Genomic DNA, 20,306 nt, shown 5'->3' with positions numbered 1-20,306 from the left:
GTTACATGTATGTAGTTAAATGATTTAATCCCTTTCGGCCCCAACTCCAAAACGGTTGAGGGCATAACCCCCCAAAAAATAAATGCCGAACTTTCTTTTTTTAGTTTATCCTTGTTATAAAATTTTATGAAGATCAATCAGCTAATATTCAAGTTATCGTATGAAAACCAAATGTCTACGGACGAAGGCGACGTCAATACGTACGCTTTTTTTCCGGTCGTACAAAAATTGTGTTGTTTTTAGTGGAGTCCGAGTTGCTCATTTACTTTTGTTACTTTGAATGTATGATTTTAGTTACTTCATGTTCTTTGTTGTGTATGTCTGTTTTCCATGTCTGGTCTTTGTCCCTGGATTACATTCTTTTGATTACCGCTATAACCTTGGTTCCCTTGATTACTCTTTGATTACCACTATAACCTTGGTTCCCTTGATTACTCCTTGATTACCACTATAACCTTGGTTCCCTTGATTACCGCTATAACCTTGGTTCCCTTGATTACTCTTTGATTACCGCTATAACCTTGGTTCCCTTGATTACCGCTATTCCCTTGATTACTCTTTGATTACCGCTATAATCTTGGTTCCCTTGATTACTCTTTGATTACCGCTATAACCTTGGTTCCCTTGATTACTCTTAAACAGACAATAAAATGACCGTCGTTGCTTTTTAAAAATCTTCCTGGAAAATTGCTCAAGAAGAACATCATACTAATAAAAATCAACTGTAAAAATTTATTTAAAAAATCTGCACAAAATGGATTGTGTATTCATTTTAATGGTAAAGTTCTCCGTGAAACTCAAGATGTTTTTTTTTCTTTGAATATTAAGACTGACAAATCTGATTAATCTTTAATGCATCAGCGATGTATGCCAAAATTTGTGGTTCAAATTCTACAGGCCGGAAGAAACTTTGAAAATAAGGGTATCAACCAACTCGGATCCATAGGTCTCACTAACCAGTTCCGGGTCAAATGGCCACCCCCACCCCTCAATATGTTGTACCAAAATACACTGAACATAGATCTATGCATTGTAGGTGCATTATTTGTGTGTATTCTGACCATAAGTAGTCAAAATAAAGCTGAGAATGTGTACTTTAAAATCATATTTGTAATTTACTACAAAAGTGTTAGAATATTGTTTACACGTGTGAGTAATTTGCCTCCATGCTGTTAGCAGAAAAGGTAAAAATGTGGATTTTCAGTATTATTTATTGAAGTAAATTTTGTGAAGAATTTCTAAGATCATCGTATCATTAGCATAATGATTTTAAAGCCTTATTTTCCCAGCTTCGCAATGGTATGCAACTTTAAGTACTCCAGCAATGCTAGAGGTTGTCTGGCAAGCAATTTTCTGACTTGATGCCATCCTAGTGGAGAAACGGAATTCCAACCTCTTACGTCGTAGGTGTACAACTTTAAGATGACATTTGTCCTGGGAATTCACAGTGAAACTTTGAAAGTTACTTTTTTAACATGTAAAGTAACGGAAACGTTAGAAGTGGTTAGTGAGACCATATAATCAAGCCAAGTCCAAAACAGATCTTTCAAAATAGATATTACACCACCGGAGCAGCTTGTACCACATTGGTCCTGGCATGGTACAGGTATTTCAAACCAAATGGTGGGTTAAATGCAATATATAAAAATGAGCTTCACCAAGCGCAGCATGATATGCCTGCAGCATCTTAAACTACTAGTATGTTCCCTGAGGGCAAGTATGGACACAGTATTAGTTTTCTGACACATTTCAACATAAGGACTTACAGATCATTATGGACACAACCATTGGTTTGGACACAATACAGCATAAAATTTAAAATTCAATTAAAGTTGAATGAAATTCTGCTTCAAGGGTGATTATCATAGACCTTTGTTATTGAAACCCTTAAGAGATATCTAAAATCTGATTGAAAGACACAGACAAGGATTTTCATAAAAAAAATCAAGATTGGACAGAACAGTTAATTTTTTTTAGGTTTTGCCCAATTTTGTACCTCTATAACTCCAAAAACAGTAAAATATAAATCTATTAAAAACTCTGAAAACAGAATTTTAAGAAGAACACATCGACAAAATATCATCAAAATCAGATTAACAAGTAACTTTTTTCAATCAATTCTAATTACAACACTTAGTTTCCCTCTTCTAGCCCCTTATTTTTAAAGGGGAAGGACAAACATCTCCAAAGGCATTAGGGGTCTCTGCCATGTTCCTATAAACAATGTGTTCAATTTCAACAAGCTAGTTATAGTTGCCGAAGAAAATGGGACGAAAAAGTTGTAATTCCCATAAAAATAACATAATTAAAATCTCTTAATCTTATACACAACATATGGTGTTCTTGTTATACACAAAGTGTTATGAAATTCTGTTGGATATTTTCAGAGAAGTTGTAATGACCAGCTGATACATGACAATTTACAGTAATTATCTAAGTTCAAAGGAGAATAAAGCTCATCAAAACTAGACAACCAAAATTTCCTCATGATACGCACAACTACATATGGTATTCTTGCTACATAGCAAGTGTCATGAAATTCAGCTAAGTAGTTTACAAGAAGATGCATTGACAAGCGGATACATGATGATTTTCAGTAAATTCCTGAAGTTAAGTTAACACAAACTTTCAAAGAAGCACTTTTTAAGAAGCACTTTTTGTCAGAGAACCTATCTTGATAATGTTAAATAATTTGTTGAATGTTTTTCTTGTTTCTCATCCAAGAACAGAAATAGCCATTAGAAAAATAATACATGTTGTAAGTACAAAATTCACGTTTATAAAATGTGTAAAAAGTTAAAATAAGAATCACCTTTATATGTTGTACCATCCAAAAAAGTCAGTAGAAACTTCTCAACCATGTAAATTTTACCATCAAATCCAAATAAAATCAACTCCAGATACAGGTAAATATTTAGACTTATATACTTACAAGTCAAATTACACTAAAAAGGAATAGAAAAAATGATCAATCATTCTGATGGCTGTTATCTACACCATTTAAACCATGCTGTCAAACATATCTATTTACATATACAATGTACATGCAAGACACAAAGACCAGATTCTTAAGACATTTCTCCCTGATTTCTTTAGTTTTTCTTTTCACTCAACAGACCACTGCAAACTTTTTTTGTTTGTATACATTTGAGCCTTTGGTATAAGCTTAAAAACATTAGTTGGTCCTTTCAATGATAATCTCAAGTCTATATAGGTGTGTTCCCAGTGATGCATGGTATAACTCCACTTGTAGGGCTTACGCTTTACTCCTTTCTTTTTTAATGTCATGCATGCTTTTTGCTGAATTTTACTAAGTTTGAAAAATCTGCCACATTGTCTTCTAAACCAGAAATGTTTGGCAGGATCAATTGTTGGAAAGAAATATTCTGGAGAAGCCAGATATGTAAAGTTCTCATGTTTATAGTTCAGTCCCTGCTGTCTTTGATCATACTTATTGAGAACATGTGTCATGAAGTGTGGTCCAGTACTGTCTAATACATTCCACATGTGCATAAATCCTGGCAAGTTTTCAACCATGTCCTTCATAAATGGATGTTTTGGACGACAACCTATCAAAGCATTAATAGCCAGATGTTCAAAGTTACTGTCCAGAACTGGGTGTTCATAAGGCTCCTGACTGACAAAACAACTATACTTCTTTAACCATGGATCTAAAGGTTGCAAACTTTCCATATCCATATCTGCATACACTCCTCCAAATTCATGTAAAATAATATATCGTAGTGAATCTGCTCTTCGTATACCTTCATTGTAGCCATTGAATGTGTCCAGAATATGTGGGTATTTGTCCTGTATGAGCATCCTAGCACTGTCATCTGTCCAGAGCCAGTATTCCCAGTCAGGATGATTCTTCAACCAAGTCTTAATCCACTTGATAAATTTACTTGGGATTTCAGTATTTTTCCATGTTTGATGTATAATTTTAGGTATTTTATCAGGACCATCTGTTGGGAACACTTCAGGTTTATCTATACCGTATAACTGTATACCGTGGATAGTTGGGATGTTCAGGTCCTGGAAAGCACCATTGTCTTTAATTTGTTCAAATTTAATTATCCAGTGAAGAGAAATCAGTAAAACAATACCACTTATCACAGTGGGGGTCGTCTCCCCTTTTATGATGGTTTTCAATATAAATCTTTTCCAAGACATCATCTGTAAAAAAAAAGGGTAGAAAAAATATATATTGTATTACAAAAAAACTTCATACTAATGTTTTAAATCCAAATTAATATAAAAAATTATCTCTTACTCAGGCCTTTCATTGTGAGGCAGTACCAGGTACTTTTACCCTTCTAAACTACTGAAAGGTACCTCCAGAATTTTAAAATTTCATACATTTTTATTAAACAAAATGATGAAAGTACCTCCTACAAAAACCAAAGGTACCTGCATTACAAAAAAATAAGAAACCCCTGCTTCCTTAGCATGTATCTTTATATCACAGTAAAAGAAGTTGCAAGCGTTCAGTGTACATGTATATAAGCATGTTCTGGACATTTAATCATTTCAAGTTGCATTGGTACAAATGTACAATAAAAAGGCTGAAAAATCTGTGGTACATGTAGGTCAGAAATTAAGTCAAAAATAACTATGTGATCACTTTATTACTAAAAGAAAATGCAAATAACGAGTGAAGTAGCTATTAGGTCCAAATCTGTTTAACAGATTAAATATACTAGGGCTTTTGGAAATCTCCAAATTAAAAACATTTATTAAAGGCAAATAAATATCAAATGATTGACATCCAGAGATTAAATTTGACATTACAGAAGCCAGTTAAATTACAATGTTGCAGAGGCATAACATCCAAATCTGGGTTGGTATAACAAGAATGACGTCTTGTCAGAGTGTTCTCGGGGCAGTCACAAAAATATCCTATTTTTAAAAAAAAAATTGACAAGAATTTTAAGTACAGCATGTCGTACCAAGGAATATTATTAGTGCAGTACTAACAGTACCTTCCAAGGTGTAATTCACGAAGAAAATGACAATATTTCTGTTTAAGTAGTTTCCTCCATCTTTGGAACACTCAAATAGGATAAAAATTGCTTTGCACTCTTGGTCACTTCAAACTTTCATTGCAGGTTACATTTACAACCAAGTTAAAAAGGTGTATAATCTTCTTCTAAAGGATCTTTCTAACTATTCAGAATATTCTTTATTATAACGAATACAGCTCAAGCTGCGGCAAAGCCATAGGGAGATCTGAGAGCTCTATGCCAACATGCATATGCAGGGTGCAGAATGATGAGAACATAAAATCACTGTCTGGAAGTGATTTGTTACAGAGAGAATATAACAATTAGTGTCCCTAATAATTACTTTTAATGTTAAAATGATTTCTTGAGCATCTACAAATCTAACTTAAAAAGCAAAAGATGACTGGAAGTAAGTACATTGTTTACATTTTGAGAACTTCTCATTGCAGTTAGTCTTCTCTTTTACTTTCGTACAAGTTCTGAAGACAAACAATATTAAAATGCTACAATTTTAGTTAAATGGACAAATGCATATACGGTGCAAACACACAAATATTTTAATAATAATTCATAAAGTTTAATGATAATTTTATTTCAAATAACTATAAATAGTCAAAGTTATCTGCTACTATTTATCATTTACAATGAAACCTAATACTGCTTTGTCAAAAAGAAATGCTGTACTGGCTTATATACAATGCCTTCTCCGTATTATTTGAGGATATTCATGTTTAAAAAAATATCCATTAAGGCATGTAAAAACACAAGACCAGTTGAGATTCAAAGATACAAACATCCATGAAAATGTTCAATCAGAAAATTGGGAGTGCAGGTGACAAAAATGAGGACTTAATCAGTTCAAGACGTCCTGCTTTGAGATCTAAACTGACAAAAAATTCAAAATTTCCTGATACGAATACCAGTGTTTTACGCATTTATGTTAACATTAGACTGACTCACATATGAGGCAGAAGTCACTTGTAATAATCTACATAGAACGCTACCATTGCTATTTGCTGCTTATTAGCCAATTTTCTCAAATTTCTCTGTTGATAATAGGATTACTTTCCTAAGAAAGTTTGTAAAAATCACAGGATGGATTTTGATGAGAGATGTACCAAATTAAAGATAAAGGATTGTAGAATGGTAACATGTATTTTTTATTTATCTAAAATAAAAGAAATATAAACATTTACAAGTTCCAAAATAGGTCTTTTTACACAAATAAGAAAACAAGAGGCTCCCAGAAGCCTGAATCGCCCACCTGGTTGAATTTTGCCGTTCAAAGGCAATAAATTTAACAAGAAATTGTCCAACAATTTTGACCCAAGAAGTCTTTGGTAGAGCTTATCATAAGGATCATTTCAACAATTGAAAGTTTCTTTTAATCTACCTTAGTTTTCAAGATACTGACTGAAAACTGTTAATAAAAAGTCTTTTTTTTTCCCTTTCCAGGCCAATAACTCTTACAAGGAGTCATCTGACAACTTTAATCACTTAAGACTTTTGTAGTCCTCATAATAAGGATCAGTTCAGCTATGAAAGAATTTGCCTAAAAGTAACGGTTTTGGAGATATATGCCAAAAACTACTGTCCGACTCCTATGTTCTATTTTTAGTAATGACGGCCATGTTTTTTGACGAATCAAAAATCCCCACATCAGTTCTATGCAGGATACCCCAAGAAACATTTATACCAAGTTTGGTTTCAATTGATTACGTATTATCAGAGGAGATTTTTGAAAAGAAATAATATTAAAAATAGCAAAAATCGTTGAAAAAGGGCAATAACTCTAACATGGCTTAATGGATTAAAACCAAACTTTAACAAGAAATATATCTCATCATGCTAAACACTTCTACCCTGTCAGAATTTAGCTAAACCTAACGGTTTTGGATATATATGAAAAAAATCTGCTGTCTAACCCCTATGTTCTATTTTTAGTAACGGTGGCCATGTTTTTCGACGAATCAAAAATCCCCACAAAAGTTCTATGCAGGCTACCCCAAGAAACAGTCATAACAAATTTGCTTTTGATTGGTCAAGTAGTGTCAGAGGAGAAGATTTTTGAAAGAAATAACATGAAAAATAGCAAAAATCGTTGAAAAAGGGCAATCACTCGACCATGGCTTAACGGATTAAAACCAAAATTTGACCAGAGATAGATCTCATCATGCTGAACATTTTTACCCTGTCAGAATTTAGCAAAACCTCACGGTTTTGGATATATATGTGAAAAACTACTGTCTGACCCTTTTATATTCTATTTTTAGTAATATCTGCCATGTTTTTTGACGAATCAATTCTACGCAAGATACCCCAAGGAACATTTATTCCAAGTTTGGTTATAGTCAGTCAAGTAGTTTCAGAGGAGAAGAGTTTTGTTTAATTGTTAACGATGACGATGACGGACACTAAGTGATGGCAATATTTCACATGGTCTTTGGCCAGGTGAGCTAAAAAAAAATCTATTATTTAAAGGTTCATAAAGGATGGTTTGTAACTGAATGTTTGTGAAAACTATTGCATTAACTAAAATGAAATTAATATAAAATGAAAGAGAAAAAAGGAGCCCAATGGCAATGGCTATTTTTAATAAATGTGCTTCAAATAACAATATGATGACTAAATGAAAATACCTTATTCTTGATATCAAGTATCAAAATTTTCATTTTCATAAACTATACCCCTGTAAACTGTTAATCATTGTGTCTTTCTGTTTGTTTAAACATATGAAGTTACTACCAATTAAAATGAAAGAAATCTCTTTAAAATAATATAATTTTTATGACATAATAATGAGTTTGAAATACTTAATATTAACAGCTAGAAGTTGACCAAAGTCATTAATTTTTCCTGAGGCAATTATTGATAAATAGTAAGTAATTACATATATTGATTTTTACAGGTAAAGTTTGATATTTTAATTATATTTTAGTGTTTTGAGAACACACACTCCTTATTTTCATCATAATTTTGTCCTTTTCAATTTGTCAATTTCATGACTTATTTAACTAAAATCATGAATAATTTGTCTTTCCATCAGTATGCATAAGTCAAATCTAAATCTTGTAGGCTTTAAGTTTAACCAGTTTAAAGACCGGGGAGGCACAGTTACTTTTAATTTTATACGTAATTATAGACATATAACTTGACCAGTCCCTGGTTCACGAAACGCCTAAAATGTTAAAAGAAGTTAATAGATAAATTAAAAATAAATTACTTTAAATAAAAAAGAAAGCTAAACATTAATTACCTGATTACTGTGGAGACTTGAGCTTTTTGTTATACATTTATTATTAAAAATTTATAATGTTGATAGTTGTATGTTGCAGGGGATATCATAGGGAAAGGGGAAGGAAACAGAGAAATATGCTGCAAGAAAATGGCGATTATTTCCTCTCGGAAAAGCTTTGGGTTCTTTAAAAATGCCCGATAAATATATAAAGTAACGCTGTGTTCTCGCTAACGAGATGTTCATTTCATTGGCTGTAAACTTAACCGAAACATAACGAATATTGTAATTAGCCACGTGCATAACAGCTTTTTTTTTTTAAGGTTAAACCTCTAGATTCGGCATCCTTTATATAATAATTTACAAATAATATTCAAACCGTAGACATTTATTTGAAAATTTAAACATACCAAGTACATATATCCAGGGGGGCATTTTTTCTGTAAGTGGAAAAGGGGGTTCAGTTGTTCTATAACTTCAAAGAGGGGGGTCATTTTTTTGCACATGGATTTCAAGGGGGATCCAAATTTTTAGTTAAGCAGAGCATTACACCAGTCAAATTAAAACATATTTTACCACCATTCAACATTTTATTTCATTGTCACATGCATGATCTCTGGTAAAATCAAGTTCACATATCAACATAACCATCAGGGCCTAAAACATTTACAGTTATTAAATCAAATTGGTCCGACTTATCTGCTGACGATTCAATTTCCTTACCAATATCTTGAATCTCAAGAGCTGTGTCTGATTCTGCTTGATTTTGATAAGACTTTTCCAAAGTATCAAGTTTTGGAATTGAAGACTTGAATTTTTTATTGTAAGAATTCTTTAACATCTCAACTGCTTTTGCTTCAAAGAGTAGTGAAGGAAACTACGGTTATAACGGTAATAAGAAGAATGTTATCCAGGGACAAAGGCCAGACATGGAAAACAGACGTACAAAGAACATGAAATTTTGTTAAAATCAAATATACAAATTAACAAAAGCAAATGAGCAACTATGACTCCACTATAAACTTGGAGCATAGACCAGGTGCGCCAGTAGGGTAAGCGTCCTCTGCTTTTCTAGATACACCCACCGAGTTGCTCATAAAAAGACAAGTCCGGGGTAGACGAAAGAGGAAAGGAAAACCATGACACGTTGAACAATTCAGTTTTCATGGCGCAGATGGATACACCATAGCGATCCACGATTTCAGGATGACGACCATAACATAAAACTTCTATAGGGATGACTTCAATCTTGTAGCAACACAACCCTGTTCCAGAAGTTTATTTGTTAGAATTCTAGCGCGATACAAAAACTCTGCGCAGTTTCGACAAGCTCTGGCATAATGCAGTAGTTGTTGCATGTATATGAAAACTCCATACGCATGTTTAATAGAGGGGGTATCACATTTAAAACAAAATGTTTTTAAGGGGGATAAGAAAATATCAGGGGGGGTCAAGAAAATTTTATAGGATTTCAAAATGACCAGTCCCCCCTCCCAGGTAAATAATGATACATTCCTATATCCATTTGAATCGTAAGAGGAAAAAGGGGGCTATATAGTCAAATTTTGTGTCCCGGATCTTTTTATGTAATATTCAAACCAGAACCTTTTTTTTCGCCTATTGCATTTTTGTATTTATATAAAATCATATATCATTGTCCTGCCTTTCTATTTCAGATGTGATCCTAGCCCCGACCCCACTCATAAAATCAACATGGTTACTCGGAGGCGTATTCTGGTGGGGGAGTGCGCCCCCTAAAATTTGCAAAGCATGGGTTGTCATGGGTAGATTTAGGCGGTTTCAAGTTGAAACTTAATATTTCTCGCTAATTTTACCACAAAAGATATCAACATTGCACCACTCTATAATGTTTCAAAAATTTAACCTCAAAATTTGTGTCACCTCGCTCCGCTCGGCAGAATTTTTACTGTGCGCCCCTATCTAAAATCCTGGATCCGTCCCTGTTACTCCTACAACGTAAGAGGTTAGAATTCCGTTCCTCTATACCCTAGGATGGCACCAAGTCAGAAAATTGCTTGCCAGACAACCTTTAGCATTGCTGGAGTATAATATGGTTTGCTACCTAAGCATTGTATTGTTTTTTTTTATATATATATTTCTGTATTGCTTTTATGGAGAATATTAAAATAGTTTCAAAACAGGCAACTTGTTTCATGCTAGACGGTTAAAGCAAAATATGATGAAAGCTATTTACAGATTAGTGAACAGGGACGGCTCCAGACACTTTGAAAAGGAGGGGTGCAAGCCAAAGTTATGGTGATGCTAACACATTATTTTCCATGTTTTGTCAATTTTACACATGAAAATGACTAATTTTCTGGTAAAAAGGAGGTGTGCCAACCCCCTCTGATCAATGAACAGGTATTACCAGCACAGTTGACTAATAATTATCATTCGATATGATATCCTATTAAACAGGTGCATCATGAGCTTATGGTATGATTATCACTCTTAACTTGTGAACAAAAAAAATCACAACTTACCAGTCTTGTAGAGTTTATACAAGGAAACCATGAATTCAGATCAATTCAATGTAAATTATAGGTGCAAGTACATGGAATGATTATGATTAGCTCAAAATTCAACAATAAATCTCTTCTTTTTCCAAATGTTTAATGTCTGTGAATGTTTATATTTTATTCTATTTACCCATGGAACTTGTTTTTTTTCATTGATTGGTTGTGGTTTCAATGCATACTGCAATTATTTCTTGCATTTCAGGACAAGAATGTTTTACTGTATGAAATGATCCTGCTTTATACTACTCTACTATTATGACATTTTGAGGCGGTTTCATAGTGCTACCTCACAGAATCAACAGTTGCTTAGCCAAATAGTTGTTACACAAAATTACTTGTTCGAAAGGAAGTAGTGAAAGATTTAGCACTCATTAGTCATAAGTAGAAAACTTAAATACATGTACCATTTATGTTTGCCAATGAGATAGTCATTCAAAAAACAAAGCAAGTAACAATTAAGCTTCTACAAGTGAAATCACCACATGGATATCAATAACGGGCAAACCACATACCATTAAGCAATCTATAAAAAGGCCCAAAAACAAATAAAGTAAAACTATTTACAAAAGACCATAATCAACCTAATCTACAGAAAACAATGAAGTAATTTTTAAGCTCAGTTGATAGAGTGACAGCTTGCAGTGCAAGGGATTCTAGGTTGTATTCCAGGATGGTACTGTCAAGAAGTATACATGGCTGTTATTGTATACATGTATGAAAGTGACTTTTACTTTTGAAGCACAACACATTTAAACCTTGTACATTTGAATAAGAAATATGATTTTGAAAATATTTATTTTCAAACATCAGCTTCATATCAGCTTTCATTACAGTGCAAGCAGAGATTTGAGCAGCATTGAAGATCATCTAAATTATACATGTATGAATTCTTTTCAGTCATATATATGCCATGGATGACCTGGAAGTATAAAAATCAGTAATAAATATACATAATACTCATATTCAAAGTTATTGTGATTCATGAATCCTGTATTGAAGTAGACCTCTATCTAAGTAAAACCTACATTATATGGATCATTGGATGTTTTTTTTTTTCTTCAAACAAAACATCCCATTATGCTAAAATATTATGTCTATGTTACAACCTTCATTTAAGTGTTATGGGAACTGTAGTGCTACATTTTAAGCGATAAACACATATGGGATCTATCTACATTACACATGTAGAAATAATACAAATACATTTCTAAAATAAATTGACTAATGAGAGTTTCTAGTGAACAATCAAAAGACTTTGAAAGTGGGGGTCCAAGCTAATAATTTCCTAATTTTTGCAGAAATTTTCCACATTACTTCCTACATTTCCCAACAAAAGAGGTGGTTCCTACCTTTGGAACACCCCAAATCAATATTAATTTTTTTTTTTTTTTTTAAAAAGGCATAAAAATATTGTATACTGAACCTCAAATACCTACACAATCTATTTATCATACTTCATTTGAACAGAGCTTCCTGTTATGTATGATTTGTCTGGTAACTTGTATCATTGGTAGGTGAACGTGACGGCTGCATCCAAAATTTTCTGGAAAATATCAAAACATATTTCCTTTTAATATGGAAAGAGATACTGAAAATCAACATGGATAGACTTTTATCATACTGTGATGACTGTGGTATAATTGTACATGTTCATGACAACATACTGTGCAAAAGAAATCTGATGACTGATAAAACTAGTTCATTATCCTTAGTCGCTGATATACAATGTAAGTCAACAGCTTGTATTTATGGATCTATTAAAAAAGTAAAAAAAAATATCATGATAAACTTCTTAAAAAATTGAAAATTGTGTCATATACAAGGTCATACAAATGTATATGTTAATGTTTAGATTAATTTCCAAATCATATAATTCATGTAGTTTACTTCAAGTTATGTATGAAATGTTCTCATATGACTTACATGTACAATACATTGGAACATTAAATATTGCTTTTGATTGCTCTTGGTCAACTGTTCAGCAATACTTGTTTCACTGGAGTTTCCTTGACCTTGTACATGAATTTATTTTTGTTCTCAAAAATGAAATATGGGGTACTGTATACACAAATAACAGATTCTTGTAAGGTTTTGTTTGTGTTACCCTCATCATGTTCAACAAGTTTGTATCATAGACTGTTTCATTTAAATGAAAATCAACAGTCATTGACTCAACGACAACTCTTCATGTCTTTATAAAAATGTTTGTATGGACTATGGAACATGTATACAGTAGTCAATACACATGTAAGGCTTAAGAAAGTTTCTTGTGTACCATATCTCATTTAATTTATACTGCACACATTTACTTAGACTACAGCACATGATTTAGACAAATTATAATTAACAAATACATGGTATATGATAAACACTTACGTTATTTATCATAGTTCTTCATTATTGTAACTGTGTTCGAGCTAAATAAAATATTTGTATTTTTATCATGGCGGCACTGTAAACATTAATGAATGCATATCATTAATGTTCGTTCGTTTTGCTAATCAATTTTTTGATATATAAAAATATAAAAACAAGAAAATATAACAAACAATTGAAATAAAAACAAACTGTCATGTTCGAAATGAAAAAATATACTCAAATAAAACATTAATTTAGCGACAAATATGCCGAAGTTCATAACCAAGCTGCTGATAAAAAAACACAATGGAGAAAATTTTAAATAGTTCGGTGTTTTTTGTAGAAGGTTTGGAATTATCTCAAAGTACGATTTTCAGGTTCATTTGTATTCACCTTAATGTGTCACTTACTTTTTGGTGGAATATATGTCCATATGTGAGTACACGAAACTCAAATTCAGACGACCCCCCCAATGTGACAGGGTGGTTTTCACAAAATACTCTTCGGATGTCTGATTTTAGTTCAAAAGTTACGTAAAACTCCGAGAATTCCGAACTCCTGTTTCCACTGGCTGTATGTTGCGGGGAGACAGGAAATATTTACGAGATTGTAAATGTTACCGACGTCGGAGAAAGAAAATCAGTTTCCGGGTTAAGCTATCAATGATGAACCCTAAAAATGTATTCAAGCAATATAATTGAAATTTGGCATTATGTTTTTATACATATTGAAAATGTGCACCTCGTACTACAGATACATTTGATAAATCATTTACTATTGTTTTCGGTTGTTGAACTTAGCCATTTTTTGTCACTTTATGTTATTCTGCAATTTAAAAAGTACTGAACCAATGTTATTCATTTTTTAATAATTAACGTATTTTAAACAAATCCTAATTTACCGATTGGGAGTATAAGATGCAAAAAATTTTTTGCAATTGGTATGAATGCCACTACTTGTCATCACTACAGAAGTTTTATGATCGTAATCCACTCCCAATCCTACCCACCTCTCGACCCCTATTTCCAGTGGCGATCAAAATATGTCGACCCTATTATCCTTGTCCCATCCAATTTTTCGTTTCATCATCATTTCATGTTTATTTTATCATCCATTTCAAGTTCATCGTCTGAATGCGGTTGTTCGGGCGTTAAACCCCAACGTGGATCGTTACGGTATATATATCGGCACCATGAAAACCGAGAAAGTAGAGAACGCTTACCCTGCCGGTGTGCCTGGTCCATGCTTCCAGTTTCTAGTGCATGGAGTCCGAGTTGCTAATTTATATTTGTTACTTTGTATGTATTATTTTAGTTACTTTATGTTCTCTGTCGTGTTTGCCTGTTTTCCTTGTCTGGTCTTTGTTCCTGGATTACATTCTGTTGATTTTCATTAGAATCTTAATTCTCTTTATTGCTCTTTAGTCTGTTCCTTTTTCAATAATATGTATCAGGGACTGAATATGGAACTCATCCTATGATTTTGAAAACATACAAAAGAAAAACCTTGTGAAAAGCTCCATCTTAAATACATCCTAGGCGTTCATAAGATCTGTATTATCAAAACTAGGGCGGTTTCCTCTGTATCGTGACATTGTAAAGTTAATCAATAAATATTGGCATGGATTATACAATGTGTCATGTGATTTTTTGCAGTTGAAAGATGTCCATATATATGGTAAGAACCAGGGACTATATAAAATACTAACGGCCCATTAGTAATGTAAAGTCCCTATAAAGTACTTAAATAATGGAAGAAAAAAATCCTGGTGTACATTCGTTATTAAACTACTAGAGTTCTGGGGATCTATAACTGATTATAGTAACTATAACAAATACAAGTTTAATAGTTCAACTGAAAAACGTTCAAGTGGAAACCCAGTGGGTAAAACTGTATGACATGAGAAAAACAAAACTTGATGAACAACTTTGTACTTAATTGAAGTAATAATTTTTACTAAAATTGTCTACTATAAAAAAATCCTTGTCAGAAGATAAATGATCATTTTGGGTTTTGAAAATCATTAAATATATGTTAATAATTCTGATCAAACAAAGGCATTGTGCAGATTTCACAACACTGAATGAGATTTCAAATCGAAGTTGGACGCTTTTCAAATACAAGTAAATCAGAACGCCTTTGCCAAAACTTAAGAAGATGGAACACATTCAAGTGTAAAATATTACCGAACACTTCAACGATAAGGAATTTATGCAAACTCAAAATCGTTGAGATCTTACAAATCTCTGTAAGAGCAACTAAAGAAAAATCAAACTCCCTGTGTCTAATCAAGGATTTATATATTGCATATTTAACTTCTTGGTCTAATATATTTTTACATGTTTCAAAAATGAACCCATGCATAAAAAGTACTGCATGTATTTACATTACTTGTATATGTTTGTAAGTGACTATTTAATCGCCTATACCACTGTAAATAGGTTTGTGTGTGTATAATCATATTCCTGTATGACACATGGTAGGATATGATTTTTGTAGGATGTTTTACCCTTCTTTTGTATGACTTTATTCTCAGTCCAGTGATTGTCAGTTCTCTTACATAGAAAGTGGTTGTAAACCAGACAACACAGGGGCTGCTCTGGCTTCCAAAATTCTGTCGCCAGAAAAATTGCCAGCTGCCATTTTATGTCGCCAATTTTCAGAAATTAGAGCCGGGGGGAGGGGGCAAAAAAAATTATACTTTTAAAAAAATTTATGACAGTATTAAGTCCACTGATGAATTGTCTTTGTCAATTCATCAAAATAACCTCTCCATTCATGACATACATGTACACAAGATTCACTCTTGATGCATGAATGAAGCAGGTTTTTAGCTATAGTCTGTCAGTTTCATATGCATAAAATAGTAAAGTACTACTCCAGAAACAGGTCTTTTATTTCTGTCAAGGACTTTATTACTATTCTCACATAGTTCCTGATTTTAAAGCATTTTCACCTTTGTTCTTCATGCCAATCATGGTCTAATTTATCTTACAATATAATTTGATTATTTTTTAATTTAACAAACATGATTCTTTTTTTTCAAGTGATAAAATTTCTAACAAACTACATTTTGTACCATGGACCATTAATTGTGTCCCTGTTTAATTATCCTGGTATCTGAATAGTATTTCCTTAATTAGATTTTGGGAATCCCCATTCTATTCGTTTACCGATTTTCCCGCCAAAAAGTCACATGGCAAAAGTGTAAACAAATGTCATCCATTTTCTTTCATCAATTCTTTAATTTCTATTTTTTAGACACTTCCTCATGGGATAATCATTGTTAAATGGATTTAATTTATTCTGTTACTAGGTAAGTCTGTTTCTGAATGTATCACATGGTTAAACAAGGCTTGTACGTAGCCACGTGCACATGGCCATAATTGTGTTAACCTTTGACCTGGTGTTTGAACAGTGTTCTGGATGTACCCCTTCCCGAACAACAGAAACGCAAGAAAAAAAACATGAGAAATGTAACCAACGAGGTTGTCTTTTCAAGCAGTGGTGTTGCTAGTCAAAATAAATTGTGGACACAGAAAATAAAGGCGAGAAGTGACGGTTTTCGTGCCAGAGCCCTGTTAGGCCAACTTTGGGGGTAGGAGGACGATGTAATTATGATGAATGACAGTCCATGTTTTGAAATAGGAAACCCAATAAGTCGTTCTGAAGGAAATAGGAGGTGCAGTGGCATCATGGGATAAATAATTTTGAAAAATTCATTGAATTTAATTTGGTGGCTTCAAACAATCAATGACACCTGCACTAGATAACTCTTGCATTTAAAGTGTTAAATCAAAGTTTGTGTTTGTTTGCAAAAACATATGTCTCTCCCCCCCCCCGTCCAGCAAACTGGATCCACTTGCAGCATCCACCATGTCCACAGAACAACTTCATAAAACTCTGTTGAGAGGTGCAGAAATGTTGAGTTGACTGGTTCAGTAGTTTCAGAGAATTTGAACTGATAAGGTAATTATGAGGATTTTTGACAAATTTCTAAGTTCAAAGGGGCATAACTCCCACAAAATTAGGGGATAAAAATTTCCTGATAATATGCACAATTACATATGATGTTCTTGCTACATTCCACATTACGTAAAATTTCCTAGTGATATGCACAATCTACATCTGATGTTCTTGCTACATACATTGTTTCGTAAAATTCGATTCTATAGTTTCACAGGAGTTGTGCTGACAAGGAAATTTATGAGGATTTTTGGCAAAGGAGAAAGTTTGGTAAGGACCCCTTTTGGCCTCTAAATTTGGTCATTTTTAAAAATTTGATTAAAGCTGATTTCTTGGTAATAGTAGTATAGTTGAATGGTCGCAAACACTGAAAATAAGATGTTTTTTAAAAGATTTATGACATTATTCCAGAAATAACAGTATGCATTTATGTAACTTTTACAACAACCTTTAACTATTAACATTTCTGCAATTTTTAAGATTTTTTTTTGTGTAGAATTGTGTGGAATGGAAGCAGCCACACATCTGTTGATTCAAGATATTTTAACACGAGTTGTAGCTGACAATTATACACAAAATATATGAAGCACAAGAGTCAACAGGTGGTTCCATTATAAAAAGAGTGAAAACCTGCACACAATTTTGTGTTTTCCAGCCTTTTTAACAGATTTTCCCAATCTCAGCCAAGTTTGATGGTCATATATGTCCTAATTATTACCATAAATCAATCAAATCAACTATTAAACATTTCAAAGAGAAACAACATAGAATTTTCTTCATGTAGACTTTGTTTTTGAGGCCAAAATGTTGCCCCTACCAAACCAACTTCTTTCTCTCGGTTAAAAGGGGCTTAACTTCTACAAAAAATAGGGGACCAAAATTTTCTGGTAATATGCCAACTACAAATGATGTTCTTGTTATATATCAAGTTTCGTAAAATTTAGTTCAGTAGAGGAGTTGTATTGATAAACTTTGTGACGGACACACGGAAGGACTGACAGACCAGCCAAACACTATACGTCTCCCCACCAAAGTGGGGGGAGACGTAATTCTATATATTAACCATCAGTTACGGAATTTGATGCAATGTTGTAAACAACCAATTGAGTGAAAACAAATTTAATATCCATATTTAAAGGAAAATTTCCTTATCTCATTCCAATGATAATGATGCTGCATTATAATGCTTCTAACCAAGCACTTGCTTCAGGGATACTACATACAGCCGGGGAAAGTTTTTCAGAACAACTTACTGGTAGATCATGTTCTGGGTGTTTATGTCTTTTTATTTTTCCATAATTCATCAGATTATAACAATAAACTATGACCAATAACAAACACAACTGGTCACTTGTAGACAAGCGAAACACCCTCAGAGCATTGACCTCTTGACTGACAGGGAAAAAAAAACAATATAAGACATACTAGACCATAACATTCCAATCCTAATCAACTTATGTTTGAAATATCTACCAGTGATGAGTAAAGAAAGGTAATAACCAAACTCATAATCACAAATCGATGCACAATGACAAAATCAAGGTAAACTTGGAAAATAAAATTAGCCACTATGTTCCTGTCTTGGTACAGGCATTCCAAAGTGAAATGTTGGTTTATACACAAGTTTTATTGCATGCCAAACTTCCTGCTTCAATAAAGTAAAGGGCACATTGAAATGAACAACAAATGACTATGATATACAGCCAAATGACTGTATAATTTATTAAAAATATTGCACTTGTGTACCTTCAAATTAGACACATTCTTCAGAAACTCTGTATCAGAAATTTCTTAATTCTTTCCCTAACACTTAGCAATCAGAATGAAAAATAAAAATCCAAATTAATTTAAAATTATTCATTAATTAATGTCATTAAATTAGGATTTGTATGTACAGAAAACAATACAGTTCATGATACAGAATTATAACACTAAGTAAGTACAAACTTCCTGTGAATAAAACTGCATGGAAAAAGTCATATATATATATATATATATATATATATATATATATATATATATATTATTTAATGTGCAACTGTAATTCTTCCTGGGTACCAACTCTTCAATATTTCCTTATATAATTTCTTATTAATTTATGGATTGAAAAAAAGAAGGTCATCAAATAATTTTGAGAAGGTTGTTTTCATAGAAGGAAAAAATTATCTTATGCTAAATTATTTACTTCTTGTAACAATTTTACAATAAATAATCAAACATATGCCCTTAATTTTGAATAAAAAATGGAATACAAGTTTGAAAACCAACAAAACTAGGGTGTATGAGTCTGGGGCTATATGCTCTTTTTTACAGCAAAATTATACCCCTGTTTGGCGTTATGTGCCCTGTTCCCTCTTTTAACCACTTTTAAAAGTTTGAAGCAACTAATCACATGCGTTTCAATCTGCTCCTATATTTTGGCTAATAACAATCTATTTGTTTCACTACAAAACATGGAAAAAACGAAAAAAAAAAGTTTGATTTTAATAATTAATGGCTAGCTGTAGAATAAGTGTTTCCTGTAACAATATCATAATTCAAGAATCTAATGACAATGTCATTATAAGTATACAATTATATAAAACTGTTGTATAAAATGACAAGCTATGTATTAACAGTATAACAGTATTTAACGTGTAAACAATCTTAGCCCTATATCAAGATAACAACAACTGTCTCCTTAGCAATAATTGTACCTGTATAAGTAATTTGTTTTCAAAAACTGGTAAGAATTTATTAAAGTACAGAATTAGCAATACAAATTTCATGTACTAAAATTAAAAAAACAAGCTAAAATTTGAACCATCTTCTATGTGTAACCTCTTTCATCCAAATGAAAAGTCAACTTTCAGAGGTGGAACAGTTTTTCTAAATAATAATGATTACTTTTACAGCAGTCATCACCATGGAATGTTGATGGCCAAAGGAACAAACACACTGACAGGCCAAGACGTTTTTTGCTGTTGATTTCAATACTTTTTTCCTGCGGATTGTCAACATTTCCCAATAATGGCTTACACACAAGTCACTTTTCATTTAATTGAATAAACTGATACAAGAAAGATGTGATTTTTTTCCAGATCATCAGCTTTACAATACAATGTCCAGATCAAAGAATGATAATAGAAAAGTACATTTAAGGTTTTGAACAACTGATGAAATACAGTATCAATAAGAATAATTAACAGCTAAATTTGCTTCTCA

At 32.6% G+C, this 20,306-nt stretch overlaps 1 protein-coding gene and 1 long non-coding RNA gene across 3 annotated transcripts; both read right to left on the bottom strand.

Annotated features, from left to right (window-relative positions):
- Positions 1 to 712: 712 nt before the first annotated feature.
- LOC148622186 (uncharacterized) lies at positions 713 to 8,394 on the bottom strand. Of its 2 annotated transcripts, none has more exons than XM_088571826.1 (2): positions 8,260 to 8,394; positions 713 to 4,176 (listed from the first exon to the last, which is right to left on the bottom strand). In XM_088571826.1, the coding sequence occupies exon 2, from the start codon at positions 4,174 to 4,176 to the stop codon at positions 3,106 to 3,108; it is 1,071 nt and encodes a 356-aa protein (XP_088427952.1). In that variant the 5' UTR covers positions 8,260 to 8,394; the 3' UTR covers positions 713 to 3,105. The 2 variants fall into 2 exon arrangements, with proteins under 2 accessions (XP_088427952.1, XP_088427950.1); XM_088571824.1 differs by lacking the exon at positions 8,260 to 8,394 and adding an exon at positions 5,430 to 5,450.
- Positions 8,395 to 11,556: 3,162 nt separating this feature from the next.
- On the bottom strand, positions 11,557 to 13,388 carry LOC148622185 (uncharacterized). The gene is made up of 3 exons (XR_015920868.1): positions 13,155 to 13,388; positions 12,215 to 12,321; positions 11,557 to 11,697 (listed from the first exon to the last, which is right to left on the bottom strand). It is a non-coding gene; the product is annotated as an uncharacterized LOC148622185 (long non-coding RNA).
- Positions 13,389 to 20,306: the final 6,918 nt, after the last annotated feature.

The sequence above is a fragment of the Perna viridis genome, chromosome 3 (assembly GCF_037379345.1).
Source record: "Perna viridis isolate PV_CMFRI_1.1 ecotype Kerala chromosome 3, ASM3737934v1, whole genome shotgun sequence".
Classification (NCBI taxonomy): Eukaryota; Metazoa; Mollusca; class Bivalvia; order Mytilida; family Mytilidae; genus Perna; species Perna viridis.
This window is presented reverse-complemented; position numbering and strand designations above follow the sequence as displayed.